At 38.6% G+C, this 26,881-nt stretch overlaps 1 protein-coding gene across 1 annotated transcript; it reads left to right on the top strand.

The window, feature by feature from the left end:
- LOC145468769 (uncharacterized) lies at positions 1–25,963 on the top strand. The gene is made up of 9 exons (XM_081452460.1): positions 1–12; positions 117–504; positions 9,175–10,422; positions 10,608–10,682; positions 11,142–11,161; positions 11,476–11,812; positions 12,136–12,403; positions 18,860–18,931; positions 22,917–25,963. The coding sequence occupies exons 2-9, from the start codon at positions 469–471 to the stop codon at positions 24,764–24,766; spliced, it is 3,906 nt and encodes a 1,301-aa protein (XP_081308586.1). The 5' UTR covers positions 1–12; positions 117–468; the 3' UTR covers positions 24,767–25,963.
- Positions 25,964–26,881: the final 918 nt, after the last annotated feature.

Below are 26,881 nucleotides of genomic sequence, written 5' to 3'. Positions count from 1 at the left end.
AGAAAAATATGTGTGAACCGGGGTTACATAAGCATTAGCATAAGCATAAGCATAAGCATAAGCATAAGCATAAGCATAAGCATAAGCATAAGCATAAGCATAAGCATAAGCATAAGCATAAGCATAAGCATAAGCATAAGCACAAGGAATGGAACTTTTTCCATTTTCTTATGCTTACGCTTAAGCCTTATGCTTATGTTGTGAATACTTGAGTGTGAACCGGGTATACATAAGCATAAGCCTAAGCATAAAGAGTTTTCTTTTCAGCGGAATACACAAAAATAAAATCCAGGCCCACTCTGTCAGAATCTGTCAGCTGAAAACATGGCAACGCAGGTGAATGAAAAGTTGGCGGAATCTGTCCGCAATTATCCTTGTTTGTACGACAAAAAAATCAGCAGACTTTAAAGACAAAAACAAGAAAATGTTTAGCTTGGAGTGATGTAGTAAAGGAGGTTGGATTAGAGAATGGAAAGTGATACACGTTCGAATGATAATAGAGAGGTTAGTTCCATTGTTTTGACAGGTTAAGCAATCTTCTTCGATTTCTACTGCTTAACAGTAGCAACAATCCAATTTCGACTTCGTTATCCGCCATCTTTGATTCCTGAGAAGTGAACTGCGCCTGCGCAATGGCCATCCTTATGCTTATGTTTATGTAACCCTGGTTCATACATATTTTTCTCATGCTTATGTTTATGCTTATGCTTATGTCAAAGTGTGAACCAGCCCTTAGCTAAACGTAAATTACTGTGCTTGGCAGGGAACAATCAGGGAAATGTATTGTACGTTTGTTTTCATGATTGTACCCAGGAGTTTTGCTTACTTTAAAATCGGTAGAAATCATTGCCAATACTGATAGAAGAAAAGAAATATCAGACAAAATAAGGGCTAAAAGTTAATTCAAACTGTCACAAGAATTGTAAACTTGATTTCTTGACATCCTGAACTAAACTCAAATTTCTTGAACTGTAACCAATTTCAATCCTTGCAATCCTACACTTTATTTCGAAACTACTGCTTTTGCTTTGCTCTATAGAATTTTCTATCCATCTAAGTTGTATATTTGGTGGCATTTGGTGATACAAGGTGGAAATAAGCGGCAGGTTTCTTCTACAGGTCACAGGTCACAGGTCACCAAAAATATGTCAAAACGTCATAAAACAGATGCATACAAGTGCGTCCCAAGTGCAACTTAAACAGCTCTTTTCTACAAAAAAAAAGAAAAAAAAAAAAAACGCATAGGGGAAATCAGTTGTAGCACTGAAATAAAAAAAAAATTGATCCAAAGAAAGTCAAGACTTACTTCTGTTGAAAACATAACTTGTTTGTAGCCTTTCAACATAACATGAAAACGAAAGAGGCTTACACTGATCCGTGAATTATGCATTTACTTACGCGTGATTTGTGAACCAACGACTTTTGCAGGAATAATTGTCTACTTTTTTTGGAGATTTTAGTGTCATTAAAGCTCGTAAACTACACTAAACTAGATGTAAAACCTGCCCATTCCACGCGACTGAGAACTAACCACAGCGACAGTGAACCAGGAGGACCAAGAATCTAGTCTGTCACAATGTGTCACACATGCACACGGCATTTCAAGGCATCAAAATGAAGGGTTCTGTATGTTTTGCGAAACGTGGATGGAATTTGTATTTTTATGTGACACATTATTTAGCCTTTGCATTTTTACGTGAAAAGTGATTTTTTTCTGTTAATGTGAAGCTGTTTTCGAATTTTTTGTTATGCATGAAAAGGCAAATTACTTATGCGTGAAATTGTTTTCAGAGTAGGTATAGGGGACCCTCTTGTTTCTGTTTAGTACATACTCGTTGTAAAGATTTCCAATAAAAAAAAATATATATGGAAATAAAACAGTTCAATTTGCTATCATAATGAATTATCTTATTACGATAAAATATATGTGACACTACATGTCTGAAAGCTACATTTCAACCCATTTTGTACATATATCACCCCTAGAAATTTTTTTCATTAAAATTATACAGTAAGACATTTTTACTTAGGGTTTGTCGCATGGAAACATCGATAAACCTCTTGGGAATCTCGGGTAAAATTTACATCGCTAGTTTTATTGAGTGCTTTTTGATTGTGACCCGTGACCCGTGACCCGTGACCCGTGACCTGTGACCTGTGACCTGTGACCTGTGACCTGTGACCTGTGACCTGTGACCTGTGACCTGTGACCTGTGAAAGAAACCTGCCGGGGAAACAAGCTGAGTGAAAATTTGCTCTGACGGCATGACAGCGTTTCTTTATGCCCGTGACGAAGGCAAATGATACTACGCAGTTTAATAGCACGATAGATCCTAATTGCAAAATGCAAAACACAACAGTGTGGACTATACAAACTAGTGCCAGCTTAGTTCGTGCCGCTTGAAAGCAACACGATCAACAATACTTAGATTGCTGATGAACATGTCGAAATGGCTTCGTAAAATTGAGCCATTATTACTCACTCCATTACTACAGACAACATTATACAATACACTACACTTCACAAAGCTTCTTACCAACAATATTAAGCTTCAAAGGCAGCTGTAAATGTGTTTCGGAACATGCAGAAAGATCCGACAAAACATAAAAGTCACAATCGATAGGTTTCGAGCGTTCACCTGGCAAACACCGTCCCGTCCCCTAGTAAAATAATCTCAGAGGACATGATCACAACGCATTTTCATTGGAAGAAACAACAACACATACAATTGGTCAAAAGGTGTTAGACATGTCTGCCACGCAGGACGAAAGTGCAACGCGTATAAGCGCCCTGGAACTACTGACCGACATTGGCTGCCTCTCCTGAGTAAGCGGTGTCGACAAAACCTGGATCGGATCACGGATCGGATCACGGACCGGATCACGGACCGGATCACGGATCGGATCACGGATCGGATCACGGATCGGATCACAGAAAAAAAAAAAGTTTTAAAGAAAAAAAAATCAAAAACTAAAATCAAACCGTTTATAAGATAATGATAAATAAAAAATAAAAGTGGAAAACTAAAATATGTTAAATGAAAATAAGAATCCCGAATTTGACGCAATGACATGTTAATTACAGAGAATGACAAGAGGTCATTTAAAAAGCCACATAAGCGCCTAATTTACGACGAATTTAAATTGTAATGAACAGGCAGATGTAGTTATATTTGAACGTTAGTTGGCTCGAAGCTTGCGTGAACCTCCCATTCTCGTTTTTGAAATTGTTATCAGTGGCTAATTCTCAGCTACATTTTCGTGTCAGATGTGAGCGTTACAGTTGGCGTTACAGTTAAATGAGAAAACTTACGTACGAAAGCTTAAGGACATGACTTGTTTTGAAGGAGCTACGTCACGATTTGCACATCTTGAAAAAACTAGCCTAGTTTTTCAAGTTCGTCATTTGCAATCCCCGTTAATCTTTGCCATCCTTGACGATCCTCATTCCGTTTTGATTTGTTCTTGCCTCTTAAGTGTTTTCTATCCTAGAACACGATCATTTTAAGGTTTTATTCTATTTAAAGGCAACTCTTTACGACCCTAAAAATAACTCTAAAACTCGTGACGTAACTCCTAAAATGTTGTTTATTCTCGGGTTGCGTTATCGTTCACACTATCGATGTCATTCCTAGAATTTTTTGTAAAACAGCTATATTTCCTTGAAATACAAATGGTTTGTTTCGTTTTATTCCAGTGCGAAATATCGTATTCCAAACTCACATCTTGTAAAAGTATAGACTTGTCTCAAAAACGGAAATTGTTTGAAATCATCAGGTGTTTAATTTTTTACTGTTTTTAGTTTTTGTGTTTCTATTCATACGTTCGTCCTATTATTACCATGCTGACTCGTTTTATGACAGTTTGATGCAAGTGAATACACGAAATATCATTTATCTGAACTGCGGAGAAAGATATGAAGACATGATTGATCATCGCAATCAAAACCCAACAGCCTGAAAAAAATTCATCTGTGACCAGCTCCCAGTTGGCTTGATATTATAAAAGAATAAAGGAATATCACACCTGAATTAAATAAAACTTTCTGCTCACAGTAGTCACTTTACTGCAATTTGCTCAACAAAATTTTGAATTTTTTTCCTTGATCCGATCCATGATCCGGTCCGTGATCCGATCCGTGATCCGATCCGTGATCCGGTCCGTGATCCGATCCGTGATCCGGTCCGGTCCGGTCCGGTCCGGTCCGGTCCGGTCCGATCCTGGTTTTGTCGACGCCGCCTGAGTAGGTGACGACACCACGACACTACGATGGCAACGAGCTAAGGAGATCTTCCTCAATTCATTGACAGTCCTTTGAATATTGTTGAGTGCGAGGAATTCATTTCATGGAATTCACTTCACGGAACCCGGTAAGTTGTTGTTTTCGAGGTGAATTTAGAACTGTATCAGAGATACACACCGGATCGTATCGGTAAAATGTCGATCTGTTTGAAAACCAGAAAAGACCTATTTACTCCTTGGTACTCGCATTTTCGACTGATCGAAAAGGAAATTTTGAGGTTAAATTGGCGAAACTTTACTCTTACTATTAAGATCTAGATGGAAACACGGCAAATAACTGCTGAGACAGTCGGAGAATTCGACTCCGCTCCCTAAACTTTCTTGGCACTTTAAAGTGTAAACAAGCCGCCATATTGGCCTTCCCTCGGGCTTCCAAGTGGCAAATGATGTTTCGGAAATTGCGCGGAGAATCTTCGGTTGTCCGAGATGTATGGGAATTTTCAAATGTGGGTGACATGAGCGGTGGCATGTGAGTTTGTCTCGATAGCCCATGAACTTGTCCTTAATGCACCTGAGGTTGTCGAAAGTAGCTCGTGAATAGGGTGCTTGTGGATCTTCTTTTGGGATCTCCTGTTGTGAGCGACCACTTCTGTTTAGTGTTGATAGCAGACAAGCGCAGTGATGAAAGTGATTTCACTCAAATCAAATCATAAGTTTATTGTGGAAGAGATGCATAAAAGGAAACGAAAGAGGTTATCCCGATCAAGGACGTTCCCTAAATAAAATATAATACGCCTTATCACGGCTTCAGACGCCATTTTGACGGGTAGGCAAAGGCTTTCGAAATAGCAGTGTTTATGCAGGGACACCGATGTCAAGTAACTTGTAAAAACCTTGAATGTCGAAAAATTTATATCTGGAAAGTTACTAGCCAAAGGATTTTAATGTGAAACTGAGGTTCCTACCTGCTCTAAAATTCTCCAAGTGGCATTTTTAATTTCTCGTACATTTGTCTGTAATTTTTCCCGCTGATGCATGGGAATAAATTTTTTGACATGCAAGGTTTTTACAAGTTATTTGACATCAGGGTCCCTGCTTAAACCCTGTTATTTCTGAAGACTTTGTCTATCCGTCAAGATGGTGTCTGAAACTGTCATAAGGCCTATTATAATTAAATATGGTAATTAATCCAAATCGACATGTAGGAGACTTTCGGCGTCGACAAAACCTGGATCGGACCGGACTGGATCACGGATCGGATCACGGACCGGATCACGGATCGGATCACGGATCAGATCACGGATCAGATCACGGACCGGATCATGGATCGGATCAAGGAAAAAAATTCAAAATTTTGTTGAGCAAATTGCACTAGAGTGACTACTGTGAGCAAAAAGTTTTATTTAATTCAGGTGTGATATTCCTTTATTCTTTTATAATATCAAGCCAACTGGGAGCTGGTCACAGATGAATTTTTTTCAGGCTGTTGGGTTTTGATTGCGATGATCAATCATGTCTTCATATCTTTCTCCGCAGTTCAGACAAATGATATTTCGTGTATTCACTTACATCAAAGGTAAACTGTCATAAAACGAGTCAGTATGGTAATAATAGGACGAACGTATGAATAGAAACACAAAAACTAAAAACAGTAAAAAATTAAACACCTGATGATTTCAAACAATTTCCGTTTTTGAGACAAGTCTATACTTTTACAAGATGTGAGTTTGGAATACGATATTTCACACTGGAATAAAACGAAACAAACCATTTGTATTTCAAGGAAATATAGCTGTTTTACAAAAAATTCTAGGAATGACATTGATAGTGTGAACGATAACGCAACCCGAGAATAAACAACATTTTAGGAGTTATGTCACGAGTTTTAGAGTTATTTTTAGGGTCGTAAAGAGTTGCCTTTAAATAGAACAAAACCTTAAAATGATCGTGTTCTAGGATAGAAAACACTTAAGAGGCAAGAACAAATCAAAATGGAATGAGGATCGTCAAGGATGGCAAAGATTAACGGGGATTGCAAATGATGAACTTGAAAAACTAGGCTAGTTTTTTCAAGATGTGCAAATCGTGACGTAGCTCCTTCAAAACAAGTCATGTCCTTAAGCTTTCGTACGTAAGTTTTCTCATTAACTGTAACGCCAACTGTAACGCTCACATCTGACATGAAAATGTAGCCGAGAATTAGCCACTGATAACAATTTCAAAAACGAGAATGGGAGGTTCACGCAAGCTTCGAGCCAACTAACGTTCAAATATAACTACATCTGCCTGTTCATTACAATTTAAATTCGTCGTAAATTAGGCGCTTATGTGGCTTTTTAAATGACCTCTTGTCATTCTCTGTAATTAACATGTCATTGCGTCAAATTCAGGATTCTTATTTTCATTTAACATATTTTAGTTTTCCACTTTTATTTTTTATTTATCATTATCTTATAAACGGTTTGATTTTAGCTTTTGATTTTTTTTTTCTTTAAAACTTTTTTTTTTCTGTGATCCGATCCGTGATCCGATCCGTGATCTGATCCGTGATCCGATCCGTGATCCGGTCCGTGATCCAGTCCGTGATCCGATCCGTGATCTGATCCAGGTTTTGTCGACGCCGGGAGACTTTTCCACTAGCAGCCTCTGCTGCTGCTGAAGTCTGAAACTTTGCAGCTTATTGACTTGCAGATTTGTTAAGTGCTGCTGCAATGTGCCTATTTTAACTCGTCTTAAAAGGAAGGACTGTGAACCGTTTCTTTGCGAAGACTACCACTTATTCAATTAGCATATTAGTCAGTCCACACCAGTAAATGGCTTGTTGAATCCATTGTGTCTGACTAAGAAGGTAAACTTTCGAGTTGAACAAAGACTGATTTGATTACAATATTTCGCTCCACTGGTTCGTGCCGATTTCATTCTGTTGTTTCTTTACTTTGATACCTCTGCATTGAAAAAGACCAGCCATAAGTTCAAAGAACTCACCTCTTTCAGCATCCATTTGGAGTGATTGGTTATCTTGAAACAAAAATAAAATGCTGTAAACAGCATAAATATTTTGTAACTCTTACAGAGAAGTCTAATTAGCAAATCACTATTGGAATAACCAGTTGGTTGAACTGTGGAACTGAAGCCAAGCAGTTGCCTGCTTTGGTTTCATTGTTGTCTCTGGAAAATATTTGGTGTTTAAATAGCAAGCATTTCCTTTCATTGTCAGCCAAGTGAATTCTTTTCATTTTGCTCCAGTGTTATGGAAGAATGACTTGCTTCATGCTTCTGCAGGCATTGAAAATAAGAGGAGTTTCATCGAGACATTACCCTATAGATTTCTCAAGAGTACAACAGCTAAAACAATATTCCTGTAATTCACTTCAGGTAACATTTGCAGATGGTTCGTTCAACTTCAGACGTATGTGTGTGACATTCCCTTGAATGTTAAGATTTCGCTAGTACTTTGGAAAGTATTTAGCATTTAAAAAAACAAGAAATTCGTGACAAACTAGAAGCGGCCTTTTTAGCCATGCCAGCCGGATTAATGAAGATCAAGTCATTTGATGTCATAATTTCTTTATTTACTATCTCTTTGTTTCTTTCTCTGACCGCGCTTTTCCTTTGAACTCCATTTTTTTCCTTTTCCTTTTCTCCTTTTCTGCTTATTTTTTAGTCAACACTCTAGTTGTAAAGAGATTTTCTAATTTGACAGCGAAACATATTGGTAGAGTTTCTAAGAAATTCACTACTTGAACACGAAGCCAACTGACAGCTGGTCAAGCTTTTCAATACACCAAATGACTGGTGCTCTCATTTGTTGGACAAATTCAAAGAAAGGGAAGAATTTGTGTAACCTAGACTATGATATTTTCATGAAGATATGCAACAGGTGCAAGCAATTCGGAAAACCTTTCTGAAATCCTTGACCACCGCTGGTCGGCCGTGAACTGAATTCGTGTCACGACACATTATATCGATTTTCCTGAATTTGTCCAAAAAAAATATCGGACTCTCACTTATTTAGTGTTCTGAAAACCAGTCATTTGGTCACCGCAAAAAGATTCAAACACATTCGTTTGCTATAAGATGTACATTGGAGTAATTCAATTCTGGAGAAACATTTCTTTGAAAAGGCTTTTATGATTCTTGACTCTGATGCTGAGATATTTCTGTCAAAAAGGCTCTTATAGAGACATTGTGTGACTCATTCGATTAAAAGATACGAAATTCTCCAGCCGAAACAAGTGATGTGTTAATGGCACAATCGAACAAGAAGTGGTACAGGAGCATTGTGATCAGAAGGTCACGAGTTCAAGCCCAACCGCTGATGTCATAATTTCTTTTATTTACTATCTCTACTTTCTTTCTCTGGCTGCGTGGAGCATAGGGTGAGAAATTATCAAGATGACGAGAAAGAAAAGGGTATTACTGGAAGCAGCTTATCACCATAGTGATGGTCGCTTAAAAATCAATTTTGTTATCAGCCAAATAGGTTTTTTAGAGCGAAGGGTCGTTTAGATAAAATTAACTGTGCGAAAAATGGTTTAAAGAAGATATAAAAAAGGATTAGCTCAAAGTGAGAGCAGAACCCTCGTGAACAGTTTGCGTTCACGACCACGAGCTAATTTGCGTGCCACAAAGGAATCTTTGTGACAAAACGTGAAATTTTTACTATAAATTCTTTGAATCATTTTTTGTACCGTTTCATTGCATTTTTGCTTCCCCTTGGAGGATGTTAGTGCATTACAGGATTACCCACAGTCTGTATTAAATTTGCTATACTCGGTATGGTACACATAAAATTTTATATCCTGGGATGAAGAGATACACTGAGAGCAAAGTATGTCTCCCATAAACACAACACAGTGACCCTGCCAGGTCTCAAACCTGGACTGCTCGATCTGGAGTCCAGCTTTAATTGTAGGTGTGGTTCTCTTGTAGGATTTGAGTCCTTCTACCGAAATTGCTACTTTACAAGATGCACCAGCAAAAGATAATCAAGGGAAAACTGATACAGCATTGAGTGTTACTCTGTTGGCCAGTGAGTGGGATTCATCTAAGGGAGACTTGTCAACCCTAATTAGACAGCTTGCCACAGAATTGGCCCAACATGAGCAAGTAAAAGTCACCCTCTTAGTCCCACGATATTCCTGTTCTGAAGAAGGGAAGAGGAATGCTGAAAGCCACAAAGTGTCCATTAGAGAAGTAGAGAGACGCCCAGGCTACGATGACCCCTTTGAGTGGCTGAGTTCCCCACCAGAAGACCTTACCATTGACATCATAGTGGGCCATGGAGGGAAGCTTGGTAAACAAGCCCAATTCATCAGAAAATTACACAATTGTAAGTGGGTCCAAGTACTGCATACTGCTCCTGAAGAACTGGGAATGCACAAAAACTATCCAAAGGCCATTTCCAAAGGTGAAGAAAAGAGCAGAATTGAAATAGAATTGTGTGAATTGACAGATGTTGTGGTAGCAGTTGGACCCAAGTTGACGGAGGCATACTCCTCTTACTTGCGCTTTTGCAAGAAACACCAAGACATCATTCAGCTGACACCTGGCATGTTCAGTGAGTTTTCAGACATCACACGAGCAGCAATTGAGTGTGACAAGTTTACAGTGTTGACCTTTGGCCGTGGTGATCCTGAAGACTTCAGTGTTAATGGATACGACATTGCAGCTAAAGCAATAGTTGAACTGAAAGACAGCTCATATCATCTGGTGTTTGTCGGTGCACCAGATGGGAAACAGGAGGAAGTTGCTGAAAACTTGCTGCAAAGTGGAATCTCTAGAAATCAGTTGTTTGTTCAAAGTTTTATACAAAGCAAGGAAAGATTAAAAGAGTTGTTTTGTGAAGTTGACCTTGTCATCATGACGTCCAGGACAGAGGGATTTGGGTTAACTGCACTGGAAGCCTTGTCTGCTGGTCTTCCCATTCTTGTGAGTGCAAACTCAGGATTTGGAGATACACTGCGCACTTTACCACTAGGCAAGCCATTTGTGGTGGATTCTGCTGACCCTAAAGAGTGGGCCAAGGCAATAAGACTTGTATGTCTGAAAGACAAAGCAGAGCGACTACAAGAGATTCAAAGACTGCGGACATCCTATGAAGAGAAGTTCAGCTGGGAAAAACAGTGTAAAGCCCTTGTTGATAAGATGTGGAGTTTGGTTCATGGTAAGGCTCTGACTTAATTGATTTTTTTATATTGGTATGACCAATAATTACAGTCAAAGTTCCATTAAGCAGCCTCCTGTTAAGCAGCCCTCTGTTAAACAACCCTCCATAAGCAGTCACCTTTATTAAGTGGATGCAGTCATCATTTGAGTTTGCTAATTGGCTGTTAACTTTATTGTAATTCACTTCTGTTAAACAGTCACCTTGTTACATTAGGTGGTCAACCAGAGCACGGTTTTATGGTCATGAAGAACTCTCACTGGCGCTGAACAAAGTCAGTGACTTGCTTCACAAAATTAAGTTAAGCAACCGCACAGATGATCATAACTGATTTTTTCTTTTCATGTTGAATGAGATGCCAAAACTGTCAATGATCTGCTTTAAGGCAAAGGTGCGGGACTCTTGACTTACAAACATTACTTTAAAATCTGTTGGCTAGTGCATGGACTCCTTAGAACATCCAAGCACTTACATAATTATATTTTGCGTCACAGTTGTTACGAACAAGAAATGTACATTGTTTGCTTACTTTTGCTTTCTTGTTCAAGTTTTGCCCATAACATGCTAAATATTGGTCACCTCTTTTAAAGGGCCAACCTCTATTAAGCGGTCAGCAGGCTATTTCCTGAGGCTGACCACTTAATAGAGGTTTGACTATATGTTACCTAATTAAGACTTACCTGATTTGTTGTGTGGTGTTGTTTTCTCCTGTTTGTTCATATCTGTTTCACAGCATATCTACAGAATGATGCAGTAAACCATCTCTGATCCTCTTATTAAGTATTATAGAACAAATTTTACTTTAAGTGGATCCAGATATGGTCTAAAGTTGGGGGGTGAGGATGGAGGGGGTCCTAGCAGAGATATAAGGCTTTTTCTTTCTACAAAAAGTGGTCCTTCTGAAAAGCTGGGAAAGTGTTGGGAACTCTAAGTGTGTTTTTTTACTTTCCCTCAATAAGTTTTTTCAGCTCTTTATCAAGTGTTTTGATGAAAGAAATTGTTCTCAGAAGTTGGGGTGGGGCTGTTGCAGGTCAAAGTGAAGTTGCAAATAGGACTTGAAGCAACAGATGGCACTTTCCCTTCCCTCCAAAGGTTCCAGTGATTAACCTCTGTGCAATAACTTTAATTTATATATGTTTCTTTTTAGATCTGATTAGGCAAATGTTCATGAATCTTCAGCAAATGCAACGGCATGTAAGCGAGGTCAACAGTAATACTGACCTATTAGCAGAGTTGGAGAAGATTGCATCAGACAAAGGCTTTGTGATTTCTGACAATGAAGGGTCAGGGAACTGCATGTTCCATGCGCTGTCTGAACAACTGAACCTTGTGAAAGGAATCAAGATCTCGCACGGAGAATTAAGACAATCCATAGTGCAGTTCCTCAGAGAGAACCCAAAACTGGTAAGTTTAGTGTTTTATTTTGTTGTTTCGGGTTGAAATATCTCTACAATGATTTGTGCCTCGGGAAAATATGTTCTGAGTAATCAGACTCCAGCATGTGTGTCATCATTTGAATTGGACTTGCAGTCCAGTAAGATGGCAGAAAACTGGGCATCGCCATATACAGAGATTAGTTGTCTTAAAATAATTTACTTTGAGAAAAGATCTCAATATTTGGTTCTTCATTATACAAGTAACTTTAGGGAGTGACATTTGTGCCATCACACGTGTATGTGTGTACTGACCTCGTTAAAAGTTAGCCTTTTTATTCACCTTTCTTACAGCCTGATGGAATAGATCTGTTTAACTTCATCGATGGATATCAGTCATGGGCTGATTATCTTACAAACATGGAGCAAGATGGCACATGGGGTGATCATGTGATTCTGTATGCTACTGCAAACCGGTATAAAACATACATTGATGTGATTAGCAGTCAGTCAAATCACCGTGACCTTACTATAAGGCCTGATGGTCATGTGATCAGCACCAACCCACTTGTGCTGGGCCATGTTCATGAAGTCCACTACGTCAGCCTGCAACCCAAACAAGGTAAGCTTCATGCAACAGTTCTTATCTGGATCATTACTTAAAGATGTATCATCTGCGAATAATCTAGTAGAAAAAAACGTCGAAGTCTTTGGAAGGTCATTAATAAAAATAATAAACAGCAAAGGTCCTAGAATGGATCGTTGATGCACACCAGTAGAGATAAAACAGGAATCAGAGGCAACACCATTTACATACACCTGCTGTTTCCTGTTACTTAAGTCAGATTGAAACCAGTTGTATTTGCTCTGTTGTAGACCATAAAACTGAAGTTTATTTAATAATAATTGATGGTTTGCTGTATCAAAAGCTTTACTTAAGTCCAGGAATAAGGAAACCACATAATGACCTTGATCAGAGAGGAGGTTATTTCTTCAATAAGATCAATTAGACAGTCAGAGGTTGTGAGACCTGGTCTTAATCCATAGTGTTTTGGGGAAATAATTTTTTTGAGTTGTAAACTAGAACATTAGGTAAGGTAAAGTCTGCGTACGAGCCAAGTGGCTCATCAGGCCGGAGCCTATCCCGGTTTCTGTAGCATGAAGCGACTAGGAGTATTTCTACTCCCCCCAGGATGGGATGCTAGTCCATCGCAGGGTTACCCCCAGCATTAAGTTCGCCGGTACCCATTTATACACCTGGGTGGAGAGAGGCACTGTGAGAGTAAAGTGTCTTGCCCAAGAACACAACACAATGTCCCCGGCCAGGGCTCGAACCCGGACCGCTCGATCCGGAGACGAGCGCACTAACCATGAGGCCACCGCGTCTCCCACTTATGGAAGATAGAACTGAGATAGGTCGATAATAATTACATACGAAATGAGAACCTTGTTTAAAAATTGGAACAACTTTTGCAGGTTTCATTCTATCAGGAAAGATGCCTTGGTTGATAGAAAGATTAAAAGTACACTCAAACCTCCCGTAAGCGCCCACCCAAAATTTCAAGCCTAGGTGGTTGCTTACAGGAGGGGGTCACTTACGAGTGTTTAGATCATATTGGGCCAAGATTCTGCCTCATCAACATATGGTAACTGCAGAGACTTGCCACATGATTAAATGTTTCATTCATGCGAGAAGTCAATTTCGAAAAAAAATCCGGTACTTCCAATGGAGAAATTTCCGTCTCTTGTACTACCCTGGAATGCGATAATGTTACAACACCTTATTATCTCATTTTCCCTCTATTATCTGTCAAGTGGTCGCTTACGGGAGGTTAAAAACAAAAGATATTTTCAAACTGTTAGCTCTAAAAGTGGTGGCAGCTTACAAGAGTTTCCAAATATAGTGATTTGACTGGGAAACTTTTGGTATTTTGGAAAACTGGTCGCTGAGGAGTGGTGGTCGCCTACGAGAGGTGGTCACAAGCGGAGGTTCGACTGTATATGTTAAAGGACGGTATATTTGAAATGGTGCGGTTTTTAATAAAAGTGGATGAATCTTGTCACACCCGAATGACTTGTATATATCAAGACTTTCTTGCAATAAAAATATCTCTATTTCAGAGACTTGTGAAAAACGAAATTATTTTTGTTTCTGAGAAAGATAAAAGGTTGCGCTCTTATGAGATTTAGGCATTTGTGAAGATAGTATGGAAGGGACATAACAGAAAAAATTGTTAAGGCAGTTGGATAGTTAAAGATAGTTAAAGGTTCGTATTGTTTATTATCCTCTTGTTCGTATTGTTTATTATCCTCTAGTAGTTTTGCTTTATTATCCCACTGCGCTGAATACCGTCCAAATACCAGTACAAATATACAGCGATATTGTACAGTTATTTGTACAGTAGAAAACCTGTTTGCCTTACAGGTCGACGCGCGCACGCAAAACTGTCACACTCTCCCTCTTGCATTGATAAATTTATTGACTACAGTGGTTGGATAATAAATCTGTTACTAGATGTTTTGATGTGTAGTATCGCTTTACATTTTTACTCGTTGTTTGTATTTTGACTCGCCCTACGAGCTCGTCAAAATACGGTACAACTCGCAAAAATATGTAGCGATACTACACACCAAAACATCTAATAAGCTATATATATGGGAACTTGGCCACTTCTTATCTATCAATAAATTAATATTGTCCCACATCTCTTTTGTATTGTCTGATTTGGTTAATATGTCATCATAAAAGCAGTCTCGGTATATTCTATTAATGGTAGCAATTTTGTTGCGATATAATTTATACTCGTTTAGGAAGACATAATTTTGAGTAATAAGTCATTTCTTATATAATTTATCTCTAACTTTCATGGACTTCTTTAAACCCGAAGTAATCCACGGCTTATTTGCTTTATGTTTAAGTGGTGCATGTATATTACTCACTTTGTTGAAAATATGGAGGAACCTGGTATAGCTTTTGTTTACTTCATTACATTTGTAAATAGAATCCCAGTCAACTGTTTGCTAGTTTCCATGAAAAAAAAAAAAAAAACAAACATTTGCTAACCCTATAAACGTGTTTATTTCCTCTTTGGTTATGAGTAAATGGCATTTAATAGAAAATCAGCCTCTGTCAAGAGAGATCTATAAAGACCCTTCCGTGTTTTCATACAGAAAACGGAGATCTTTGAAAAGGTCCTTGTTAGAGCAAAGCTTTGAAGGTCAAAGTTTTCCTTTCTTGACTAATAGGAGTCGTGTTTGGCTTGTCAACCATTTGTATTATCATCGGTGTAAAACGTTTTTTTAATACTACCAATCCAGTTCCTGCATAGTGAGACGAGGGAAGGAATATAATTGTAGTAGTATTACATTCCTTTTCCCTACAACTTCTACAATAGGCCGCCCAAAAAATATATACATGAAGGACACTAATGATTCAGTATATATAGGTTTTTTTTATTCTCAGCTGCTTTCTTATTCTTTAAACGAAAAACGAAAAAGATCGTAGATTGTACATCGAAGAGAGGAGCTGGTAGAATGAAGAGAGTACAGCGTAGATGCGGTTAGAGGGTAGATGGTGGATCGTAGGGCGTAGATTGTAGAGCTTAGAGCGAAGAGAGCAGCTGGTAGAAAGCAGAGAGTAGAGCGTAGATGGGCTTAGAGGGTACATATAGATGGTAGATCGTAGAGCGTAGAGTAGAGATCCTGTTAACAAGATTTTGCATAGATTTTTGACCTTATTCTCCACACACAATAAACGTAGAACGTAGAACTTAGAGAGTAAAATGTAGATGGTAGAAAATATAGCGTAGAGCGTAGAGGGGTAAATTCAATACAGAATTGTTCTTTGAAAAGATTATTAAAATACTGTAAACCGTAATAACACTAAACATTCCCCATACACTTTAATATTTGCTGCAATAACTGTAAGCCTCTCAGGGTTGTCAAAATAAGCCGGCAACCGGCGCATTTCACAGGCTATTCCGAATACTGCGCCGGCTCCGAATATGAGTAGGTCAGTTCTGAGCATGATATTGGAGAAATAAAATGGAGATAAAGTTGTTCAGGTAATAATTTGTTTGAACCCAAATTGGATCGGAGGGAATAAAAAAAAGTGCGTGACACAATTTGAAACTGATTTGATAAGATGTGCGCGTCAGTGCGCACGTGAAGGAAAGGAAGTCATGGTGACCGGAAGCGGCAGAGCAAAATGGAATGCAGAAAATAGAACTTTACTTGATTTTAATTTTGTTAAAAAGAAGATCACGGAAGAATCAGAAGATATTTACCAAATATCCAGTGAAACATGACTTTACTTATCACTATCTCACAAAGGTACACTCCAGAACTATAGGATCAAATTAAGAGTGGGAAAACCATTTTCAAATTTACACAATGCTTGCTGAAAATAGCCTCTCAGCGAATCATTTTTCAGAATTTTTTCCCTCCAGAGAGGGCGACCACCTTCCCATACTCTCCCCGAGAGATGCGCAGTGCATATCGTGACCAGCCACTCCGAGGCAAGTTTTTCTGGCACGCCTTAGCCGCCTACTTTTCGGATGGAACCTGCTACTCTAAAACCTACTGACAACCCTGGCCTCTACGTCTGTACATAGAACTGTGGAGTGTAGAGCGTAGATGGTAAAGGGTAAACACAATACAGAATTTTCAATTGAAGACGATTAAAACAATGTAAACCGTAATAACACTTTATTATACATGAAATATATGCAAGGAATATGCTACAAATTGAAATCGAATGTGTTTCGAAATAGGCAGGTAACCATAGTAACAATACACAACTACGGTAAAAGCTATGAAGTTGGAGGTAATGTATCTTTTCAACGCGTAGGAGGAGACTGGTGATGAAAGCGTAGAGTCGTAGAGCTCTACGAAAATTTCTACGCCAAATCGAGCTTCATAAAACTGGCGAAAAAACATTGCAATTTTGTAATGCAGAAACTTCTGGGCAGAGACTGATCAACAAAAATGTAGTAGGCAAATTTTAAAAAATAGAGACGAACTGACTGAAATTGAGCGATAAGCAAATATACGGTTCCAAAATTACTCTTTGCCGTAAAGGCGGTTACATGAGATAAAGGAAAGTTGCAGTGTTGGGGAATTCCTTTGAATACGTATAGATTACATAGTGTAGTAGTACTGGCCAAGCGCCGGGAATTGGAGTGTATTGTTTGAAGTGTTCAGTGACCTCTTACGAATGCTGATAGGAGCAAAGGTTTGATTGAATTAGCACTCTTGTTTCTTCAGCACATCACCGACTTGTTCATACGCCATGTCTCGCAGAATGCTAAAAACAGGGCTAACCACACCAACATAACTCTCACAGCCAGCAGGATGCCGCTACCACCATTTCGCTCTCTGTCCCATACATTGACGACTTGAAACACATTAGCAACACCAGAGACAAATTGCTGTTACCGAACAGATGTAATGTTTGTGACAGAATCACTTCCACAGAGACTAGAGATGAAAATGAAATACATTCGGAGTCCCACTGAAGCTTTTGTTTTTATCACAAGAGCTTCGTAAGCAGGAATGAATATATTTTCTTCGTGGCCAATGTGTCACATGACCCTTCGGATTACGTGATTCATTTCTGCTGACAAAGCTTTTAAGATAAGTTAAAAGCGAAAGCTTCAGAACGCGTTCAATTTTAATGTCCAGTCTCTGGTGAGATGGTTTTGACACAAACGAATATTCCTGAGACAAGATGCTAGTGCTGTTTTTAAATTCAAAGTTGCCTTTATTGTAACGCTTCTTGTGTTGGTAAAACGGACAGATCTCTTTCTTTCACTCACAAGAACGTGCTAACTTTGATCAGGAAAGAGCTATTTATGAAAAGACCTATGCGTAATTGTGAGCCTTTCAGGCACATTCAAAACTTGTTTTAGTAATTTACCAGATATTTAAATTAATAAGAACACTCCACCCCCAAACTCAGCGAACAGTTAGAGAATTAGTAACATCCTGATGTTAACTGGAATCGCCAATATGAAGCTGTGGAGATAGAAGTGCTAAGATAACATGACTGATTGTAAATAAATCATAAAATTGGTAACAAGATTAAATTCAGGGAACTAAGTCGATTTATTGTTTAAAAAGAAAGTGCAGCTTTTGGTGTAGTTACTCTGTAAATGTAAATATTTTTGTTTTTTATTTTTTTCTTTGTCAGGACTGTTCTGAAAACCACTTATTATTATTATTGTTATCGTCCTCACGTAATGCTTGCTTAGAGTCCTTAGGGCCGAGACCATACCATGGTCCTGGGGCACTAGGGGATAGCCAGTTTTTAGCTTGATAGCACCCTCCTCAAAATGCGTGCTGTACCTAGCAAGGTTATCTTTCGTAGTTTACTGATGCTTAATTGGCCGGGAATTCTTCCAAGATAAGTTTCTAGTCCCTTTTTGATAGCTCCAAGTGCTCCAATGATAACTGGTATCGTTTCCGTTCTCATGCCCCACATTCGGCTTGTTTCGATTTCCAAATCCTTATATTTGGATAGTTTTGGATAGAGGGATTTACGGTGGATGTAGCTAGAGGGCCTCTGTGAGGGTTGTCCTCGTTGTGGATGTCCTCTAGTACTTCGTGAGCGGAGTTTGTTCCAATGGCTGACTTTTCGATCCCAGCCTGGTTCCCCGCTGGGGGACGCGGTCCTTGTTGATCCGCGGGACGACCGATGCGGCATGAATTATTCCTAGTGCGACTTTTCATGTTTGTAGTGCTCGTAACCCAGAGCAGGGTGGCTGCGGGATTGCTGGCACTTGCCAAAGGTGCCACCCCAGACTCTGGTGGGCGGGAGCGTCCAATTTCCCGAAGTAGGCTAAAGCGTAAGCTTGTCCTACTCTATGCCCTTTTATTATTATTATTATTATTATTATTATTGTTATTGTTATTGTTATTGTTATTGTTATTGTTATTGTTATTGTTATTGTTATTGTTATTGTTATTGTTATTGTTATTGTTATTGTTATTGTTATTATTATTATTATTAACTTAATGGATAATAAATAAACAAAATTATTTATTATAATTAATTCATCTTACCATTTTGCCTCCACAGCTTTGCCACCAAGGACCGAGGTGGAAGATTCCAAGCTTGAAGGTACTCATCAAGGAGTTACGCAACGAGATCGTAAGTTATCTTATTCCATTTCCGCCCATTAGTAATGGTTTAGCTTTTCATTTAGCCACCCTTATCTTTGCCACAACTAGGTTTTGTAGTGACATCAACTTCATAGGCCGTGGTCTTGAATAAAGAATAGCCTTAGGCTACATTTGTGGGATACCACAGTACTATGTACATGTACATAAGGCTAAGAACTGGTATTGGTATGAATAAGTAAGACCAAAACCGTACATATGTACTAAGTAATTTATACTCCATGATTGCTGCAGCGAAGTGAAAGCAACAGTCAACTTCGCTAACTGTAATCAAAGCGAGGTCATTATATGAACCACTGATGAATGGAAAAATCAGTAAAATCACATCACTGCCAACAAGTCTAGACTTTCAAGGAAAACTCAATGAATCCCTTTTAATTCAACCAAATATTTGCTCGGTTGTAGTAAACATCATGATAAATGGTTTAACTTTTGGCTTTGGACTTCAATTTCGGCCAGTTCATTGATAATGACAGACGCCGAGACAATTGTTGTTACCAAATACTTAATAATTTTTCCACAAGGTCAGATAAACGTTGAATATGCAAATTGCTGGTCGGCTCGAAGGATGTGAAATGAGCTCAAAAACTACTTTTTTGTTTGGCTTAGAATAAGGGGTGTTAGTTAATGTTATTAACACTGTAGCAAAAAGGTCAACAACGTTCCCCTCCAGGCTACCAAAGAAATCTCAAAACGTTGCTCTGAAATAGTGAATAGCCGTTAAATCGGCCGAATGTTGTGGTATGAAGCATCATCGAATGAAGTATGATCACTCCGGTTGCCTAGCACATGACAGATCTGCCACCGATGACATGTTTTCTACCGCTTTCTATGAGAGGTCGGTTCGATAAATCGAGACCTCTATTGAATTACTCGACAAGAATTGTATTCGACTTTCAATGAAAATAACCGTGTTTTTATGTGGTCAAAGCCTTTCATCAGAAGGAGCGAAAAGTATTGTGAAAACGTAGTTTATCTCTCTATGGCATTGTGACTGTACATGCGATCCAGCCAAATGTCGTCAATTGTCTGACCATTTTTCAAGCGATTAAACTTTGTTCTCAGTCAAACAGTTTCGGGTAATGGTTGGTCTGGATGTGTCCAGTAAAATGTCGTCAATTGTCTAACCACTTTCCAATCGATTAAACTTCAATCTCAATGGACCAGCTTTGGTAAATGGTTGGTATGTTGCATGTTAGCTAGCTAGCTAGCTAGCACAATCTATTCATGTCAAAATCTTGAAAGTCAATTAATCCAGAACTTTGTAACCTGTATAGTGACGAGACAAGAACGTTTGAACACATCAGGTTGGTGTTGAGGAGCTTAGTTGGGCTACTTTTAATGTACATAGAGAAGTGATGTGATAATGGTTTATAAATGTATACATAACCTGGTAGCAAGGTACTTAGCAGACAAATTAACTGTATGACCTGACATTTGTAATTACAGAACAAAATATTGCAAAGCAAGTCTACTCGCAAAAGATAGTTTTTTTCATCAGGCCATAAAGCGTTTTCATTCACGTGACTACCAGCCATATTGGTTTACTGAAACAAAAGAAAATATTTGCATAAAAATAGAGTTCAATTCTCAGAAGTTTAGTTTGTGACACCAACATGACCCCCGTTTCTTTGTTTTGGGACACCAACATGGCCGCCGTGACGTCATGTGAAAACACTGAAAACGTATAACAGTGTTAGTGTCAGTGAAAAAAACGAAGACTTTAAAGACGATGGAGGAGTTTAGAAGATCAGCTAGAAGTAACCTCTTTTATTGATGCTAAAGCAATAAGTCCTAAAGTTTGCAACGACCCATGACTTGAAATTCACAACATAGTAGTGACCACTCCTGAAAATCTACCGCTCTCTGATTTAGAAAAATGTGCCTTTAACAAAGGTTTAAATTTTGTTCGTGCCACCAAACAAACCGACGAATTTTCAGTCAAACAAGGTATCGAAAGATTTATTGGCTGCGTTGAACTGCAAGATTTTCTCCGTGACCACGAAAACAACTATAATAAATTGGAAAAAGATATATTTGAACCATCCAACACTCGCCAACCCAAATGGACTCCCACGGAAGGTCAGTTCACATCTTAAAATTTCTTTTTTAATAAAAGTGTCGCCATTATGTTCAAGAACTCAAATTCAAAGAAAACACGACATTTTCCAACCTTTCTAAACTATCAAAGTGACTATGAGCCACTAAACTCAGAGAATTGAATTAAAAACCACTCGTAGGTTTATGGTTTTGATTTCTCCAGTAAGGAAACGTTAGTGAAAGCTCCAAAGGAGAAGCGTGACATTTGCGTTTCATTTACGCATGATTGAGTCTTTGTAGGGTGAAATTTAAGTGTTACAACCCTCTTCAAAACAAATAGCCTTCCTTCTGTCTGTTCCGTTTATCTTAGACAAAATTATCAAAAGCAAGTTCCTCCACTTCTGTATATCTCTGGCAAGTTGGCCTTTCATTATGTAACAGCATTGTAATAACGAAGCCTTGTTCTATAAGCCCTATGCTTCCTCCTAGGGCCTCCTCGCCATTTTTCGTTGGTTTTTCTTTTTATATCTTTTACCTCTTTTATTTATTTATTTTGTTTTTGTACCCTTAAGTATGATGAAAATAAAATAAACGTAGACCTAATGAACCTAGTCCTGAAAAGAGATGTTGAGAAGTGATGCTAATTGAAGAGCTCGCTGCAGAAATGATGTAAAGCCCTGACCAAACAGTGCATGATGGTTGATGATAGTTGATGACAACTGAAACGCGTGCTATCGTTTGACCAGCAACTATCATGCACTGTCATCGACTATCATAGGGTATCATTCAGTTTGAGCCTCCTCAAATTTCTCAGGATAATTGATGATATTTTTTTCCATTTGACCGCGTGCATGATAGATAATAGTTTTATAATCAGAGGTTTCCCCCAAATTGACAGGCTGTGGTTGTTGTTGGAGAGAGAAGATTGATAGAGAAAGAAAAAGTCCTTCTCCATAGCATCGCAGCCTAAACTTCAAAACTTCGCAATGTTTTTGATACAGCTTTTATTGGCTTAAATGTATATATAGCTGCTTTTTTAATGTTGGTCGTAATCAGACTGGCAAACGAGGAAAGACTAGAACAAACCAGAAATGAAAGGAATGCATAAGCAAAAAAAGCAAGCAAACTTTTCTCGTCTCTCCTTTGTATCTATTTTCTCGTCCGTCCACTCTTCCACCTACGCTCTCCAGCTTCATCTTCAGTTAATTCCTCTCTTTCCCCGGGAAAGATTCGTACTATGTTTGAAAGTTTTTCACACACCATATTCGCCCAGCAGGAGCCAGGTTCTAGAGACTCACCTGAGCTTGCCTGCATGACTATCACGAACTTCTTCAAGCCGTTTGACCGCGTGCACGATAGTTGCTGATTGTTCATGATAGTTTAGGGCTCTTCTACCATCATTGACTAAATTAGCTCTACTTTAGTCTGCAGACTGATTATCATGTGAAAATCGTAGGTCTGCTTATTTTGTGACCTGAGGGCTAGAATTCAATGAATAAGCATATGGTTTTTGCTAAAAACTCAAGAAACAGAAACAACGATCTAATGCATAGTTTTGTTGTGGTCTCAGGTTAAAGTCATACGCTAGTTTTCAAATTCAGGCCTACAAATCATAAATTAACGACAGGCCTACGTTTCAGACATGACAACCAGTTTGTAGGCCAAATAACAGCGAATTTTAGGGAAATTGAGATTTTCAGGTTAAATCTATACTTACGCCTCTTCTGCACCGAGCTCTTCAATTTCATGTTGAATTAAGAATTTCCTTTCTCTTTCAATGTCACTAACATGTACAATAAATACTGCCGTTCACTCCTTCAAATGTTTACTGCTACCATATTTATACATGTATAAATTAAGAAATACTACCTTTCATTAATTTTATTAACATATTTTATTTCATTTATTTGCATTAGAACATTGTCCACCATTGTTGGCTGATGAGGATCTCATAAAATTAACTAAGAAGTTTGAAGAGGAACACAAGGAATGCGTGCGTGTCTTGCCATACAGAAAAGAATGTGACCAGGTTGAGGTGTGTTTATACGTTCATAGTGGAAAGTCTGGCATATTAGAAGACTTGAAAGAAGCAGCCAAAGAAGTCTTCGCACACGAACAGGTCAATGTTCGTTGCTTAGATCTGTACAACAAGGGATCAAGAGTGCTTAAAGTAAAAAATCTTGAGTATCCTTCTGGGAAACCAGGAAGACTAGAGGGAGATGAGGTTGATGAAATCAGTGATATCATCAGTAAAAATCTACATGTCTTCTCTAACTATCGTAATGTCACTGCCGTGCAACCCTCTTTGAAAGTAACAGAATCAAAGCAGACAACAGAGCCATGTATCACTGTCTATGTACTTGGAAAAGGACACATTCCGATCGGCGAGTCTGAGATTCCTCAGAGTGTTGGTGGGTACTGTGTGGATGTGGTGGATGGATTTTGGTATCACACAGCTGGGAAACCATGGGATCCATGGCAACCAAATGACGCACAAAAGTCATTCACCCGTCTTCGTTTGGGTGCCAGCATTGGTGTCCAAGGGGAAAAAGCATCTGGGACTCTTGGAGCCATTGTGGAAGACGAAAATAACCGCGGCAAGTTTTATTTACTGACTTGTAATCATGTGGTGAATGGTGGAGAACATCCGGAAATTATTCATCCTGCTTTGGACGACTATCTGAATGTCGCATTGTGGAACTTAAGATTCTACATGCAGCGGTTAAAAACGGTAGCCCCTGGACCTCGTGCAGGTGAAATTGATGGTCTTCTTGCTGTTCTTGGTGATCTTGATGATCTTGATGATTTTGAAACTCGGGTAAGAGGGAAATTCGACGTCGTCGAAGAAATAGAAGGACAACATATTAACCTTATTGAGGAAAATACAACAAACCCTGATGAAATCGTCGGATTCATGGATGACAAGTACAAACAGCCCTTCAGATATTATTTTCCAGATGACGGGGAAGTACGGAAAAAGCGCGTAAAGACCTTGTGTGAGACGAAACTACCCGAGTTAAAGGAGTACAAGGACAAGTTTGTGCATTGTCTGGAAAATTCACCAAGAAAGGTAGCAACTTTCACAAAAGGTATCAAGAACAATGTAAAGTTGCATGGCAAGGACTATTACGTGGATGCTGCTGTTGCTGAGTTGAGCCCAGATGAAGTGGATGCACTAAGAGACATAGGCACAATTGAATTAGTTGGCACGGAGTATGCCCCCAACGGAAATTGCACAACAATGGATGATTTAAAGAACGCTCGGGAGTTATGTAAGAGTGGTCGAACAACAGGATTCACTACCTCAAAAGACCTTCTCCGCAAGAAGGATGAAGCGCCAGTTTATTTGCGGGATAGCCGTTACTTTAGGGTACGGGACGGTGTCCTGCATGATTCTTTGAAGCTCGATCGGGTTAAAGGGTCCAGAGTGAATGAACCAGAAGAGCCATTTTCTCAGCCACGTGAAGAAAGTGAAAGAGATGAGCTTTATGCTCCTGATGGAGAGTGGCTTTATAACTGCTTGTGCATCCTAAGTGAGAGATACCCATTTGCAGATTACGGGGATTCAGGGGCAGTTATTTTCGAGAAGTGTGATGGGACTTCAGTTGAACCCAAGTGCTTGTCAGGGTTTGGAGTTCTCTTCGGAGTTTTCGAGACTGGATATAAATCTTTTGCTTTGGCATCACCGTTAGAAGTTGTTCTCGAAAAACTGTCACAGGAGTTCTCGGACGAATGCAGTTTAAAACTAGTTTCAGACTTACTCTGAGAAATGATATCATTGGCACCATAGAGTGGTTTTCATTTGAGTGTCGTAAAACCAAAGTAGTTACTCTGTTCAATTACAACAAGAGCAAGCAGTTTATTGAACCAATCAGCAATCGGAAAAATTATACGTAGCCACTGTTGAGCGTGGGAAAATGCGCGTGAGTAAGTCGCGATTGGTTTTTGCTTCTCTTTTGGTTGAGAAGGTGGTGCGGGTTTTGACCACCAATCATGGAGCAAAGTAAGGCAAAACCAAAGTAAAACAAGAATATTGTCGACATCCAGTTGAAAACTGCTCTAAAAGAGCTACTGAGCCATTAGCACGCTGTCAACAGGTTTGCTTTGCTTTTCCACAGGTTGTTCTAGTTTTCTACCAGCTATGTTGCTCGGGTTGCAAGTAAATAGTTCAACAACCTTGTATCAGTTGAAAGGTAGTTTTGTTTAGAATTACTGAACTAACGTACTGTAACTATTGTTCAGTATTTGTATACCTTCTTCAAAAACACATTGGTACCTAAGCAAGGGATCATGAGGGAAACGTCTCCCGCCATCTGCAAACTTACAGGGTTTATATCGAGAAGTTTACGTTACTCGGAGAGGACGCATGGGCCATGAGGAGTTAATTCCACAGATGCTTTTGAAACTGACCCATCACGTTTGTTTTCTTCAGGCTATTGGTTAAGCCGAATTCTCGGCAGGTATGAGCCAGGCAGTTGACGAGACTCTGTAGCCCTTCTTGTGTATGGGAGGCCAGGGCAGCGTCGTCGGCAAAGAGCATCTCTCGCAGCAGGAGTTGGCGCACTTTTGTATATATGTAAAGCGAAGAAGTGTCTCGTACAACCTTAACTGCCTCTACTGCATCAGCATTTTGGCGGGAAAACAATTTTTTAAGACTCATCGTCAGCTAGAACGAATGACCACCAACTTTTTGTTGCTGATCATTAGTCAACCTTGTTTCTCTTATCTTTGCTCCTCCTTTGTGCTGTGAAAATCTCGTGCTCTTTTAGTCTTGGTAGTTCTCACAGGTTTCTGTTTTGTTCCTGTTTATTGCGTTGTCGAAGGGAGAGCCAACGTTGCTAATTTACCTTCAAGAACAAGACACTCATGCTGATCGACGTTGCCCTACCATCAGAAAGTAACAGCTTTGTAAAATTATTAATTATTATTATTATTATTATTATTATTATCATTATCATTATTATTATTATTATTATTATTAAATTATTGTTGTTCAGTTATTATTGTTGTTATTTGTAACAAATGTCCACAAACTTCTAACGGTATGCATTTGAAGTGTCCTTTCACAGCAAACAACTGTCGTTGCAGTCTATTAAAACAGGCTGAAAAGGCATGACTACACTATGGGTAGTCTCTTCCTCAAGTCTATGGGAATGAGAAGCGAGACAAAAATCGCCCATAGATGAATGTTACAAACACATGTTTCTCAAAATTAATCCAACATGGATGCTACCATTCAAACACTTTTCTAAAAAACAAATGGTGTGCAACAATGTTAGAAAGTTTAGCGCTAGTTTCGTAGGCTGTTGATTTGATTTGCGTGCGCGTTGTTGCATGACAGAACGCGTCGTTTATTGAGTTATTTTTTTGTAAATAAAATACGTCGAGTGAGTGAGTGAGCGAGTGAGTGTATGCGTTCGTGCGTGCGTGCGTGAGTGAGGGAGTGAGTGAGTAATAGTAATAGTAATAGTAATAGTAATAGTAATAGTAATAGTAATAGTAATAGTAATAGTAATAGTAATAGTAATAGTAATAGTAATAGTAATAGTAATAGTAATAGTAATAGTAATAGTAATAGTAATAGTAATAGTAATAGTAATAGTAATAGTAATAGTAATAGTAATAGTAATAGTAATAGTAATAGTAATAGTAATAGTAATAGTAATAGTAATAGTAATAGTAATAGTAATAGTAATAGTAATAGTAATAGTAATAGTAATAGTAATAGTAATAGTAATAGTAATAGTAATAGTAATAGTAATAGTAATAGTAATAGTAATAGTAATAGTAATAGTAATAGTAATAGTAATAGTAATAGTAATAGTAATAGTAATAGTAATAGTAATAGTAATAGTAATAGTAATAGTAATAGTAATAGTAA

The sequence above is a fragment of the Orbicella franksi genome, chromosome 14, assembly GCF_964199315.1.
Source record: "Orbicella franksi chromosome 14, jaOrbFran1.1, whole genome shotgun sequence".
NCBI classification, from domain to species: domain Eukaryota; kingdom Metazoa; phylum Cnidaria; class Anthozoa; order Scleractinia; family Merulinidae; genus Orbicella; species Orbicella franksi.
Note: the sequence above shows the minus strand (reverse complement) of the source record. Positions and strands in the feature narration are given on the sequence as shown.

Coding starts and splice junctions, on each gene's coding strand:
- LOC145468769 (XM_081452460.1), top strand. CDS start 469: ATGGAAAGTGATACACGTTCGAATGATAATAGAGAG. Junction 505..9,174: donor GTTCGAATGATAATAGAGAG/GTTAGTTCCATT, acceptor GTTCTCTTGTAG/GATTTGAGTCCTTCTACCGA. Junction 11,813..12,135: donor TCAGAGAGAACCCAAAACTG/GTAAGTTTAGTG, acceptor CCTTTCTTACAG/CCTGATGGAATAGATCTGTT.